This window comes from Gopherus flavomarginatus, chromosome 1, assembly GCF_025201925.1.
Source record: "Gopherus flavomarginatus isolate rGopFla2 chromosome 1, rGopFla2.mat.asm, whole genome shotgun sequence".
Lineage (NCBI taxonomy): Eukaryota > Metazoa > Chordata > Testudines > Testudinidae > Gopherus > Gopherus flavomarginatus.
In genome coordinates, this window is record NC_066617.1 from 115,289,797 (window position 1) to 115,304,274 (window position 14,478).

General features: G+C 43.6%; 1 protein-coding gene across 8 annotated transcripts in view; it reads left to right on the top strand.

Annotated features, from left to right (window-relative positions):
* Nucleotides 1-14,478, top strand: part of TMTC1 (transmembrane O-mannosyltransferase targeting cadherins 1) — a 214,191-nt gene that overhangs the window by 185,091 nt on the left and 14,622 nt on the right. For all 8 annotated transcript variants that reach the window (XM_050918180.1, XM_050918178.1, XM_050918179.1 and 5 more), the window contains 3 exons: nucleotides 8,008-8,110; nucleotides 11,651-11,786; nucleotides 14,295-14,439. In XM_050918180.1, the coding sequence (XP_050774137.1) occupies nucleotides 8,008-8,110; nucleotides 11,651-11,786; nucleotides 14,295-14,439 (384 nt within the window). The remainder of the gene's footprint in view (nucleotides 1-8,007; nucleotides 8,111-11,650; nucleotides 11,787-14,294; nucleotides 14,440-14,478) is intronic.

A 14,478-nucleotide genomic window follows, 5' to 3' on the forward strand; every position in this document is an offset into this window, starting at 1 on the left:
AAGCTTAATATGAGTCAACAGTGTGATACTGTTGCAAAAAAAGCAAACGTGATTCTGGGATGCATTAACAGGTGTGTTGTAAACAAGACACGAGAAGTCATTCTTCCGCTTTACTCTGCGTTGGTTAGGCCTGAACTGGAGTATTGTGTCCAGTTCTGGGCACCGCATTTCAAGAAAGATGTAGAGAAATTGGAGAGGGTCCAGAGAAGAGCAACAAGAATGATTAAAGGTCTTGAGAACATGACCTATGAAGGAAGGCTGAAGGAATTGGGTTTGTTTAGTTTGGAAAAGAGAAGACTGAGAGGGGACATGATAGCAGTTTTCAGGTATCTAAAAGGGTGTCATCAGGAGGAGGGAGAAAACTTGTTCACCTTAGCCTCCAATGATAGAACAAGAAACAATGGGCTTAAACTGCAGCAAGGGAGATTTAGGTTGGACATTAGGAAAAAGTTCCTAACTGTCAGGGTAGTTAAACACTGGAATAGATTGCCTAGGGAAGTTGTGGAATCTCCATTTCTGGAGATATTTAAGAGTAGGTTAGATAAATGTCTATCAGGGATGGTCTAGACAGTATTTGGTCCTGCCATGAGGGCAGGGGACTGGACTCGATGACCTCTCGAGGTCCCTTCCAGTCCTAGAGTCTATGAGTCTATGAAACAGTGTAACACTGTTGCCAAAAAAACAAAACAAAAGGAAACATCATCTGGGATATATTAACAGGAATGTTGTAAGCAAGACACAAGAAGTAATTCTTCAGCTCCACTCCACACTGATTAAACCTCAGCTGGAGTATTGGATCCAGTTCTGGACACCACATTTCAGGAAAGATGTGGACAAATTGGAGAAAGTCCAGAGAAGAGCAGCAAAAATGATTTAAGGGTCTAGAAAACATTACCTATGAGGGAAGATTGAAAACAATTGGTTTGTTTAGAAGAGAAGACTGAGAGGGGGCATAACAGTTTTCAAGTACATGAAAGGTTGTTACAAGGAAGAGGGAGAAAAATTGTTTTTCTTAACTTCTGAGGATAGGACAAGAAGCAGTGGACTTAAATTGCAGCAAGGACGGTTTACGTTGGACATTAGGAAAGAATTCCTAACTGTCAGGATAGTTAGGCACTGTAATAGCTTGCCTAGGGAGATTGTGAAATCTCCATCATTGGAGATTTTTAAGAGCAGGTTATACAAACAACTGTTAGGGATGATCTAGATAATACTTAGTCCTGCCTTGAGTGCAGGGGACTGGACTAGATGACTTCTCAAGGTCCCTTCCAGTCCTATGATTCTATGGTGACAGCTGGTTTTAATATTAATTTATTTTCAATAACTAGAAGTACTGGTCATAAGATTATCAGGACAATTAAACAGTATAGTGTTGTAAGGCCATATGTCCAAAGGAAATGTCCTTAGCTGTAGTTCCTTTGACTTAGACATGCTAAGTCCACTAATAATTGATCTAATCCACACACAGTTTGTCCATCCTCTTGTGACTTGACTAAGTGGAGGGGGGAAAATGGTCTATACAGTTTCCCCAGATGGTAACAACTTGCTTTAGCTTTTTAACATCTCCACATTTCAAACCACACAAGATTAATAGTTGACTCTGCAGCCCTTGTACTGTGTACCACTTACACAAGAAGACCTGTTGACTTCCATGGGACCACTCATGCAAGTAAGCACTATTCCACATGATTAAGGGCTGCAGAGCCAGACCCTAAATGTGCAAAGCTCCTTGAGGAATACATTACAGGAAATTCTGCCAGTATTGGCCTGATGATATATGTGTGGGAAGGAGAAATTAGATCTCATTTTTCAGTTGCAGTCTGATTTCTTCCTTTTAAAGAAATGTATTATTTGTAGTTCTTAAAAGGAATTAAATTCATGGCCTTTGTTCTTTCTATTTGGAGCATAGTGTGGATCACACATTTTTGCATTGTTGGATACTTTAAACACACAATATTCAAAACTTATCCCAGTAACAATTTTTAAAAAAAAACTATGTGTAGCTATGGGGGAGGGAGTATTTCAAGAATTTTATCTTGCACATGTCTGAAAAGGGGGCTGGAGTTGCTAGAAATTGCACACTTAATTAGCTCTCATGAAGTTACCATGCTTATGACAAACTGCTGTGTCTGAGGTTGTGTGTGATGGCTAAAGAAGGAGAGAGCAGGTGGGAGTGACATGATGAGATAGCATCTTGATTGCCTTGGTCCTACACAGTATGGTTCTCAGTAGTTTCAGAGCTATGAATCTGAAATAGGGCTTAAAGTTCCTTTGCTCCTGGCTTTGTAAAAGATACTGTTAAGAAGAAAGTTTCATGCTCAAGGGAATTAGTACAAACTGCTGTAATTCAATGTCTTCTAGTCCCCTTGCAAGGTGACTTTCAAACCAGAGCAGACTCGATAAGAGAACACTTATACAACACAGTTTCACTTGGTCAAAGCTTCCTATGTTCCCTTTGCTGTTTATGAAGATATTTGCACCTTTAAGCAAGGATGCCTCTCTCATTGGGAGCCCAACTCCTCCCTCTGCTTAGTCTCAGTTGCAGCTTGGTGTTTGTGCCATGATAATATGTTGCCAATTTGCCATGAAAATGATTGTGATATCAAAAAGTGTGATATCACCAGTTTTACAGTGATGCAACTCTCCTGCTTTCACTGGAGTTTTTCCTGATTTACTCCAGTCTGAGCACGGTTGCCACCTCTCATGGTGTTATCCCGTGACTCATGATATTTGGTGTTTCTTCAAACTTCAGCTTCTGGAGTCAAGTTGTTTTGTGAGAATCTCAGCTTTTATCTTTTTTACAAGGAGATTTCTAGCTCTCATGGTTGCAGAGAAAAGCGAGAAAATGTGACCTGAACACACCCTAAAGGCTCAGGAGGCAAATGAAAAGCTTCCGGAAATTTTTTGTTTAAATCTCATAAAAATCTTGACAAATTGATCAGTTAATCTTCTGAGTTTGGGGGGCCTGCCTTGTGATTTTTGAAGGGTTGGGGTTGGCAATATGGAGTGCAATAGGACAATCAGGCTCCTGTGACTGCACTGCAGTACCATTTAGGAGAAGATAAGAGGTGTGGGAGGAAGTTCTGCATAATGCCCTGGGCATACCCTTCCAGATTCCTGACCAGGACTTTGGAACTGGCAAAGAGGTCTCACCAGAGAACTGTGCAGTGAACCCAGCGCATGCTGGGACACGACTCTGTGAGTTGTCAATGCTTTATGGATACCTGTGTAATACAGACATAACATCCCATAGTTGTATATGTCATTGAGTTTGATTTGATTATGAAAAAATCTTTAAACTGACCTAAATTCCTGTGTAGACAGTGCTAGGTCAAGAGAAGAATTTGCCTCTTGGGAGGAAATGGATTACCTGTGCCGCCGGAGAACCACTCCCATCGGCATAAGGAGTGTCTATACTGAAGCACTGCAGCAGTGCAGCTGTGCTGCTGTAGCGTTTAAGGGTAGACAAGCCCTGACACAGGATTTTCTCCAAAAGTTGCCCTTTGTTTTAGTTAAGAATTCGTGATGCTAACTGTACTCCTTATTTTCCCCGGTAGACTACAAGGGGGTGGTAATTCCATATAGGGGTATGCAAACTGTCCAAACTGAACATTTTTAAGAGTGTTTGTGTGTTATCACACCCTATCTTTTCTGCTGCCTGACCTTTATCATGTAAATGTGAAAGCACTTAACCATGACAGTCATTTGCTTTCATCAAGTCATATTTTTTCAAATGCCATTAATTTCAGCTTCCCATTTCTTAAATGAAGATGAAGAGGAGAGCTGGTGCATTAAAAAAAAATTAATGGGCCATATTCTACTCTCAGTTACACCACTCTAGATCCAGAGTAAGTCCAGTGAATAAGCTCTGGGATTCACTGGTGTTACGACTGAGAGCAGAATTTGAATCTGTGTTAAGAAGCAAAACCATTCTGGTCCACTCCAGGTATTAGGAAATTCCTCTGTAAGAAGATACTACAGCCAACATTTTTCAGTGTCCAGCTTGGCACTCTACAGCAGCCTCATTTTCAAAAGTCCTGTGCACCCAAAATCAGGCCCCTTTCAGAGTGTGTCAACTGGGGCACCCAAAATGGCTGGTCACTTATGAGTATCTTGGTTTAAAGATCCTTGTAACAAAGCATAATCTGTTATTTGCAATATATATATATAAAATTGATTGGGACTAAAGTGGTGCTGTGGGTTCATAGCCTTTTGCTATTTTAAACTTGGATTCAAATCCTAGTTGTGAAAATCCCTCTTGGTGGTCTCACAAGATTATCAAACAGCTGATCTCACTTGGGAGTCTCAGAAAGAGGCCGTAGTTCTGTCATTGCAGTGTTGTTTCAGGTCATTAAGGTGCAGGAACAGCAACAGAGCTAGGTGGTAGAAATTTGCACAACATCTGCCTGTACCATGTGTGGCTCTCACCATTAAAATGCCTCCCTTTCACAAGCATTAAATAGCATCACCCACAGCAAATGTATGAACTGAGAGGGGAGAGAAAAAACAGTAATTCTTTAACACTCTTGTGTATGAGCAAGCAGGTAGTTTTCTCATGCCAGCTGGACTGCTGTGGGAAGTGGAAAACCTTATAATTGCTGTTCAATCAGAATTAAAGACCTTATTCTCCTCATAGTGTCAGGCTGCATACTTATGAAATTCATACTAGCTAGAATGTAGGCAATAAAGTGCCTTTTATACGCAGGAAGTCACCAGGTGCATTACAAAACAAACAGTTATAGCCTGATTTTCCAGAAATGCTGAATACCCACAGATCTCATTGAAATCTATGAGGAGCTGCAAACACTCCTTCAGGTCATTTCATAGAATCATAGAATATCAGGGTTGGAAGGGACCTCAGGAGGTCATCTAGTCCAACCCCCTGCTCAAAGCAGGACCAATCCCAAACTAAATCATCCCAGCCAGGGCTTTGTCTGACCTTAAAAACCTCTAAGGAAGGAGATTCCACCACCTCCCTAGGTAACCCATTCCAGTGCTTCACCACCCTCCTAGTGAAAAGGTATTTCCTAATATCCAACCTAAACCTCCCCCACTGCAACTTGAGACCATTACTCCTTGTTCTGTCATCAGGTACCACTGAGAACAGTCTAGATCCATCCTCTTTGGAATCCCCTTTCAGGTAGTTGAAAGCATCTATCAAAACCCCCCTCATTCTTCTCTTCTGCAGACTAAACAATCCCAGTTCCCTCAGCCTCTCCTCATAAGTCATGTGCTCCAGCCTCCTAATCATTTCTGTTGCCCTCCGCTGGACTCTTTCCAATTTTTCCACATCTTCCTTGAAGTGTGAGGCTCAAAACTGGACACGGTAGTCCAGATGAGGCCCCACCAATGTCGAATAGAGGGGAATGATCACGTCCCTTGATCTGCTGGCAATGCCCCTACTTATACAGCCCAAAATGCTGTTTGCCTTCTTGGCAGCAAGGGCACACTGTTGACTCATATCCAGCTTTTCGTCCACTGTGACCTCTAGGTCCTTTTCTGCAGAACTGGTTCCTAGCCATTCGGTCCCTAGTCTGTAACAGTGAATGGGATTCTTCTGTCCTAAGTGCAGGACTCTGCACTTGTACTTGTTGAACCTCATCAGCTTTCTTTTGGCCCAATCCTCTAATTTGTCTAGGTCCCTCTGTATCCTAGCCCTACCCTCCAGTTTAGTGTCATCTGCAAACTTGCTGAAAATGCAGTCCATGCCATCCTCCAGATCATTAATGAAGATATTGAACAAAACTGGCCCCAGGACTGACCCTTGGGGCACTCCGCTTGAAACCGGCTGCCAACTAGACATGGCGCCGTTGATCATTACCCGTTGAACCAGACAATCTAGCCATCTTTCTATCCACCTTATAGTCCATTCATCCAGCCCATACTTCTTTAACTTGCTGGCAAGAATACTGTGGGAGACCGTATCAAAAGCTTTGCTAAAGTCAAGGAATAACACATCCACTGCATTCCCCTCATCCACAGAGCCAGTTATCTCCTCACAGAAGGCAATTAGGTTAGTCAGGCATTACTTGTCCTTGGTGAATCCATGCTGACTGTTCCTGATCAGTTTCCTCTCCTCTAAGTGCTTCAGAAATGATTCCTTGAGGACCTGCTCCATGATTTTTCCAGGGACCGAGGTGAGGCTGACTGGCTTGTAGTTCCCCAGATCCTCCTTCTTCCCTTTTTTAAAGATGGACTCTACAGTAGCCTTTTTCGAGTCATCCGGGACCTCCCTCGTTCGCCATGAGTTTTCAGAGATAATGGCCAATGGCTCTGCAATCACATCTGCCAACTCCTTTAGCACCCTCGGATGCAGCACGCCCAGCCCCATGGACTTGTGCTCGTCCAGTTTTTCTAAATAGTCCCGAACCACTTCTTTCTCCACAGAGGGCTGGTCACCTTCTGCCCATATTGTGCTGCACAGTGCAGCAGTCTGGGAGCTGACCCAGACTGGTAATGTAGTTACAGGGATGTGCAGACGGAATAGCAGCATGTATTCAACAATAACTTAGAGCAGCCTTAGGGTGTGTCTACCTACAATACAGAGGCTGCAGCAGAGCAGCTACAGTGCTCTGGTTGTGCCACTATAGTGCAGACACTTCCTGCTTCGATGGAAGGGGTTTTTCAGCAGATGTAGGTAGTCTGACTCTCCTAGAGGCAGTAGCTCGGTCGATGGAAAAATTCTTCCATCGATCTAGCTGCATCTACAGTGGAGGTTAGGTCGACCTCACTGCATCACACAGGGTGCAAATTGTTTCACAGCCCTGAGCAATGTAGCTACAGCGACCTAAATTTGAGGCATAGACCATGCCTTAGACTAGTGATACTCAGATTGCGACTCACGGGCCACAATTGGCTCTTTAATGTGTCTCCTGTGGCTCTTTGCAGCACATGATATTAAAACCGTGTGTGATTTAATTATTAACCAGTCTAAGTTATTAACCAACAAGGATGCTTTTACAATGTTATTAACCAATTAAGCTATCAAATTGCACTAAGTTATTCACTTATTTGTTGTGAGAATTCTATCTATGTACGAAAACTAAATATTTCCCCTGTCCTGCTATTGAAATATGAATTGTACTGTAGTGAATGAATTCACACTATTGTGGCTCTTTGGGGTAATGTTGATTGCTAATTTGTCTCCTGAAGCACTGAGGTCTGAGTATCGCTGCCTTAGACCTTGGAACCCATTTTATTCAACAGTCCACACCAGGTACTGCAGCAATTTCCGTTTGAATACTTTTGGAGGGGCACGTTAAACACACACAAATGAAAGTTTCATGTGTCCCGTCCCCATTTCTCTGGAGGCCTCTGGCGGGGACACTCAGCAGCAAGGAGACAGCAACTCCCCCTGCAGCTGCAGCCCAGGGAAGGGAGGAAGCAGCAGAGTGGCTGGCTGCAGGGTCCCCCCCACCCTGCAGCTGCAGCCTGTGGCTTCTCCTTCCCTACTGCTGGAGTCCCAGTGCTTCTGCCTCCTTTGCAGGTGATGTGAGTCAAGGGCTGGAGGCAGAGGCAACCCCTGGGACTCCCAACGGCAGGGAAGTAGAAGCTGTAGCTGTCGGGGGAGGAGGAGCTTCGCTGGCAGCCAGCTGCCCTGTTTCCCCCCCCCCCCCCGGCCCGTCCGTTTGTGCATGCCCCTGACACCAGGAAACCACTCAGGACAGGAACTGAGTGAATAATTGACTTTTGGCAACATTTACCACAACTACCTCCTGTTGTGACTGTATGGGGAAGTGGAGGTAATTGCTAGTACCCCTGTGAGGTAACAGCTGGCAAACATTGACTCTGTGGGTGAAATCCTAGCCCCACTGAAGTCAGTGGAATAACTCCCATTGCCTTTTAATAGGGGACAAGAGTTCACCTATGTACACAGCTCCCTGAATACTGAGATGAAATAACATGGACTGTTGAAGTTCTGTGTGATGATAACAAGGCATTTCCATGAAATATCTGTATATAGTAACAAAGCTGATATTACCACTAACAAATCTTCATTTGTTTAAGGAACAATTTAAAGAAGCCCAGGAAGTTTATCAGGCTGGGATAGAGAATTGTCCAGAGAGCTCTGATCTGCATAATAACTATGGTGTTTTCTTAGTTGATTCCGGTAAGTGAGATGGAGCTAGCAGATTTATGTTGCTGGCTTATTTGCTGTGTTGAGTGGCTCTGGTTTATTTAGTAGGATATTTTTTAAAGATTGTCAAGGGCTCCCAGAGCAGAGGATGGACACACTTACATTGTAGTTTGTAAAACTCCAAATAATTAAATACAGACTGTCCCTCTCTCTTGAGACTGACCGCAGTGCTGAGGTTTGAAGAGATTTGTAACAAATGTAACACTGTACAGCAGTGATTCTCACTGTGTTTCCTGCCACATTTGTCTCACCATACCAGTGCCTGCAGCTATATTCTCGAGGATGCGCAATGCATCACACAGTGGCCTGACAACCGTGTGATGATTTCCCCAGGAACTCATGAGCACTCAAAGCCAAAGAGGGACAGACAGACAAACCCATGTCACTTTTGTGGCTGTTTGTGACTCTGCTCAGTGACAAAGTTGCTCTATGAGAAGCTGAATGCTACTGCTGTAAAATAAACAAAGCTTTGAAACTACAATACAATCATTTGGCAAAATAAAAACTTACAACTCTTGTGGGGAGAATGAATTTCTCAGCGGATTGGTAATGGGATACAGAGCCTTTCACTTCTATGCTATTCGTTCAAATCCAGCTTCCATGGCCCCAGGCAGTTCTTGGCATCTGCATAATAAAAATCACAACCCCAACTGGACCTTTTATTGACAGTTTTAGAAGCACGGCCAAGTTTAGACAGACACAGAAACTAAACTACCCTCTTGCTACTAGAGGTGGTTCCTGCAGAACCGGGTTGAGACATTGGTGAAATGCTGCAGACTAAGCTGGCATAGCCGATGCCCATTCTGTGCTTCAGGCTATGCTGTTTTCACATCTCAAAGTTAAAGAAGGGCAGACTCAGTTAATACTTGGAAGGGAATCCTTGGAACACCAGGATCTGGCAAGAAGTGGTGTTCGTGATTCTGGCACTCTTCCCTCTGAGTTAGTACTGACCCCTCACCCTAACTCTTGTCTGATGTTAGTGGGCACTGTGCTGCTGCCAGTAGAAAACAAAAGTGCCGTGTATGTGGGGCTGTGAAAGACATCAGAGTGTTAGGTTCAGAAGTAGAGATTTTACCCTTGTGTCTTGGCAAAGTTCAAACTTCCCTTCCAGTCCTAAACTGTTGTGTGAAGCTGCCAGAATGCCCTATTCAATTCTTGAGGTTCCATTTCAATTTAGCATAAATCCATTTCTCTTTACACTTGTCCTTTCTGCAAGGAGAAAGGGTAACTTGTCCCTGTTCTGTTGCGACATAATCCCCATACCCCCCCCCACCTTACACATAACTTTAAAAAAGAAAAGGCTGAATTTTGAAACTTGAAATGTAAATAATTCTGTTGAGGATATGACCAAGTCTGAAGACAACTGGACAATAAAGTTGTGAATGTTTGTTTGAAAAATGGCTACTACACTTACACAATGGAAAATTGTGTTAAATCACAAGATGTGTCTTCTCTGAGAGTTAATTTGAGCAATCTACCCTCATGTTTACTCCTCTCCAGTTAGCCTACCTTGAGTGAGAGTAGCCAGGCTGCAAATAACATGCGAGCTGCATAGAGTGATTGTATTAGCAGCTGATGAGATGTGCTAATTTGAATTCTTCTTCTTGGGCCAGCCAATTCAAATGAGAAGCACCACTGGCCTTAAGCTACAGGTTTTTATGTGTGGGTAGGGCTCAAGTTAGGGACAACATGAGTTTTAACTTTAGTGTTATCTCTGCAGCGAAGACAAGCCCTCAGTGGGCACATGGATAATGAGATGCACTCCTCCCTCCTGTGTAAGTGTGTGCCTATTAAATGTGCACCTAATATGTAGGCATTAATTGACCTTAAAGACTTAAGTTCTCTCACTAGCTGTGGATTAAGTACTTATGCCACTGTAAATATTAAGGCACTTCAAAGATGGGCATCTGGTCATCAGTGAGGGCAGAGTTAGACTATCACTGAATATTCTACCCTGAAGGGCTATGTCTTCTTCTGTCTTTGAGGCATTTTAAGTGCTTATGATTCTCAGTATGGATTTCTCTCTTGCTTTCCTTTAAAAATTCAAGGAAAATTCAACCTGGTTTTTTTTTCTGGCTAAAAATGCAGTTTAATATAGTACTGTTCATTGTGAAATGGTTTGTCATAAAACACGTGAAGGGACAGAGCGTCAGCAGCTGCAAATAGACATAGTTCCCTCTACGGTGATTTATACTAGCTGAGAATCCGGCCCAAGATATGCAATCTAGCTGAGTTAACATCTTCTGAAGTTTTCATATTTGCATTGCTGGGATATTGGTGACTTCAACTATGCCTATGCTTATCTTGTAGTTAATATGCAGTGTGTATGTGCATAAAGTATGATGAGATCCTTCAGTATGAAAGGCTAGACATAAAATTATTATAAATGCAAATTCACTCCCCAGGACGAGCAATCTGGCACCTTTCTTCAGCACAAAATGAACTTCAGCTTTTTTTTTTTAAACATAAGGCACAGAAGAATGATTATAGTTTTTCAAGTAACTTACAAAACAAAATATTGTGCATTTGTGTTTGATCTAGTGGATTTCAGAATCACATTTTGTTATTTTGTGTGTAGATAGGTAAAATACAGTGACACAGTGCCACCCAATGGTTCCTCTGAAACATAGACATCCTGATTATATTCTACAAAACAGGCATTTTCTACCAATATATTCTAAACCCTGGAAATAACTGCAGCAGCGTGGGGATTAGTAATCTGTTGGAGTCTGCCTCAGGTGCCTTTTGAGTCCTGAGTGCAAAGGCTGTGCATGCCCTCAGCCACCCAAAAGGGAATCAGTAGCCTACCATTTTTGCAAACTGGGGGGTAGGTTATTGTTATTTGTCTGTGGCTGCTGGATTTGAATCTTTTTTGCCAAATATTAAAAATATGTGTTTGTCCCATGTAGCCTTCACAACAGTAATTCTGAGTGGAAAGAAGCGATAACACTTTAGGGGAAGGATTGAAATACCCTTTCTCTAAATTTTGACTATATTTATTGTCAAATTAGTTTTTAGTTACTATTTTTCTTTTTCCAGAGTACCTGGATTTGAGAGACGACTTCTCTCTGTTCCCATCCTATGAGCCTGACTGTCCTTTCAACTGCTGCTTGTAACTCAGTAGCCACTTGCTGCTCCTACTTTCTATAACCAAAAAAATATTTCCCTCAGTAGCCAAATTCATTTTAAAACTGGAGCTGTTTGTCCTGTCTTCATTTGTTTCAGCCTCTATCTTTTACAGCTGGGTAAATTTGTGCCTAAAGTTAGACTCCTGAATCTCATTTTCCCCTTACTCTTGTTTGAATGGCAATTTCCCTTTGTGCATAATTTCAAGAACAGATGAGACAGGATTTTTCTCTTATGATGGTTCCCATGTTCCAAGTACACTGAAGGCTGATAAAAGGAGTATTTTGCAACTGATGATGGTGATTCTAAAGAATCAGAAGCCTGATTTAGTGCTGAAACTTTTGAGACTTCCGTAAGGCGCCAACCTAACAGCCTTTTGCTTTGCAGGGGCTCCTGAGAGAGCAGTATCCCACTACCAACAGGCCATCTGGCTCAGCCCAAACCATTACGTGGCCATGGTGAACCTGGGCAGGCTCTACCGCTCTCTGGGGCAGAACAAACAGGCTGAAGCTTGGTACAAACGGTAGGTAATAGAAATAGGATGAAACTTAATAGTGCAAAGTGGTCATGCACTTAGGGACTAACAACAGGAATTTTCCCTCTAAGCTGGAGATGTATCAATTGGAAGCAACAGAGGAGGAGAGAGACCTAGGTGTACTGTGCAATCACAGGATGACTCTGAGCTGCCAATATGCTGCGGCCATGAAAAAGGCTAATGCAGTCCTAGGGTGCATCAGGCGAGGTATTTCCAGTAGAGACAGGGAAGCGTTATTGACATAATACAAGGCACTGGTGAGACTTCCTCTGGAATACTGGGTGCAATTCTGGTCTCCCATGTTTATGAAAGATGAGTTCAAAGTGGAGCAGGTGCAGAGAAGGGCTACTAGGATGATCTGAGGAATGGAAAACCTGTCATATGAGAGGAGACTTAAGGAGCTTAACTTGTTTAGCCTAACCAACCAAAGGCTGAGGGGAGATATGACAGCTCTCTGTAAATAAACATCAAAGGGAAAACACTAGGAAGGGAGAGGAGTTCGTTAAACTAAGAGCCATTGTTGGCACAGGTACAAATGAATATAAATTGGCCATCAATAAGTTTAGGCTTGAAATTAGATGAAGGTTTTTAACCATCAGGTGAGTGAAATTCTAGAGCAACTTTCCAAGGGGAGCAGTGGGGACAAAAAACCTAACTTGTTTTAAGACTGAGCTTGATAAGTTTATGGAGGGGATGGTATGATGAGGTTGCCTAAAATGGCATACAGCTCATCCATGACAGCTATTAGTAAATGTCTCCAATGGTGGGAGATGGAACACTAGAGAGGGAGGGCTGAGTTACATCAGAGAATTATTTCCCTGGTGTCTGGTAGTGGGTCTCACCCACATGCTTAGGTTCTAACTGATCACCATATTTGGGGTCAGGAAGTAATTTTCCCCAGGTCAGATTGGCAGAGACCCTGTGAGGGGTTCACCTTCGTCGCAGCATGGGACATGGGTCATTTTCTGGTTTGAACTAGAGTAAGTGGTGGATTCTCTGTATCTTGAAGTCTTTGAATCAAGATTTGAGGTCATCAGTAACTCAGCCAAAGGTTAGGTGCCTAGTGCAGGAGTGGGTGAGTGAGGTTCTGTGGCTTGTCATGTGCAGGAGGTCAGACTAGATGAATACAATGGCCCCTTCTGGCCTTAAAGTCTATGGGTACATCTACACTGTGATAAAAGACCTGCAGCATGGCCACAGCTGGCCCGAGTCAAGTGACTTGGATTGCGGAACTATACAATTGCAGTGTAGAGGTTTGAGCTCAGGCTGGAGCCAGGCCTCTGAGACCTCGTGAATGTGGAGGATCTCAGATCCTGGGCTCCAGCCCAAGCCCTAACATCTACATTGCAATTTTTGGTCCCGCATCCCCAACCCTGCGTGTCCAAACCAGCTGATCCCAAGCTCTAAGACTTGGTGCCACGGGTATTTTATCGCAGTGTAGATGTACCCATTGAGTCCGTGATTCAGGACAGGAGGCTGACTCCTCACTTGTCTCCACCCGCATCCAGTCTTTATTACAAGACCTTACGAAGATTTGTTAGCATTTTAATCATCCAGTGCAGTGTTGGTTCTTCTGTCATTCGGAGGGAGTGAATATGTTCACCATTGTTTCTGTGTCTGGCTGGTTTTTGAGTGCACGCAGTGCACTATAATTCAGTTGACGATCAGCCGGCCTGGACTGTTCAGCAAGTGCCTTGCTATGCTCCTCCTGAGCCCAGCCTCGGGACATCCTCTGCTACCTTCAGCTGCAGGGGTGTTCTCGTTTATGAGATCAGTGGTTTCTGGTTGTTATCATTAAAAACGTTAATGCCATTCACATGACGCTAAAAGCATTCCAGGGAGGGACTGTCACATCTGTATTAGAGTATGTCACTGCCAGGCAATCCTGAGCCAAGTCCTACACCTCCAGGAATCCATGCTCTCTTCAGGGAATCTCCTGTTCTACAATACAGCGCTGCACTGTGTGCTGAACAAACAGCTTCTTTGAGATTTTCCTCCTAATGGGTAAGAGGGGATGGACTTTCTTTTGCCTCCTTGTTGGAACACCTTCCTTTTCTTACCTGCATTGCCATCCTCATCCCACAGCCAGTGGTGCTGGAACAATTTTTACAGTGTGGGTGCTGAAGGCAGAAACCATGTATTTGGATTGATAACACTACTTTAAGCCAGGGGCTCTGGCAGCACCCTTAGTTCCATCACCATAGCTGCAGATTTCCATTACCTTCAGAGCCTGTCCCTTCTGCTCATTAACAGGCCAGCGGGACTGCTGTTGGGGGCATTCCCTTCTCCCACCAGGGACTATGAATGCTGCCTCTTCCACTCTTTCCTTTTGGGCTGGCTTGGAGCAAAAGGTCAGAATGGGACCAGCCCTCAGGCTCTGGTCTGGCAGTGCAGAGCACTAACACTTCCAAGGCAAATCCCACAGCCAATCCCACTCTTGTTTTACACTCTCATCCCAGTATCACCTGAAGGCATTTTGTTCTTCCCAACATGTAGAGCATTGAAAGTATCGCGGAAGGCGGAAATTCTGTCCCCACTGGGAGCTCTCTACTATAACACGGGGCGGTATGAAGAAGCTTTACAGGTTTACAGGGAAGCCGCAGCACTGCAGCCTTCAAACAGGGAGATTCGACTGGCCCTGGTGAGTGTAGAGAACATTGGTGGCAGGGGTATGTTACTG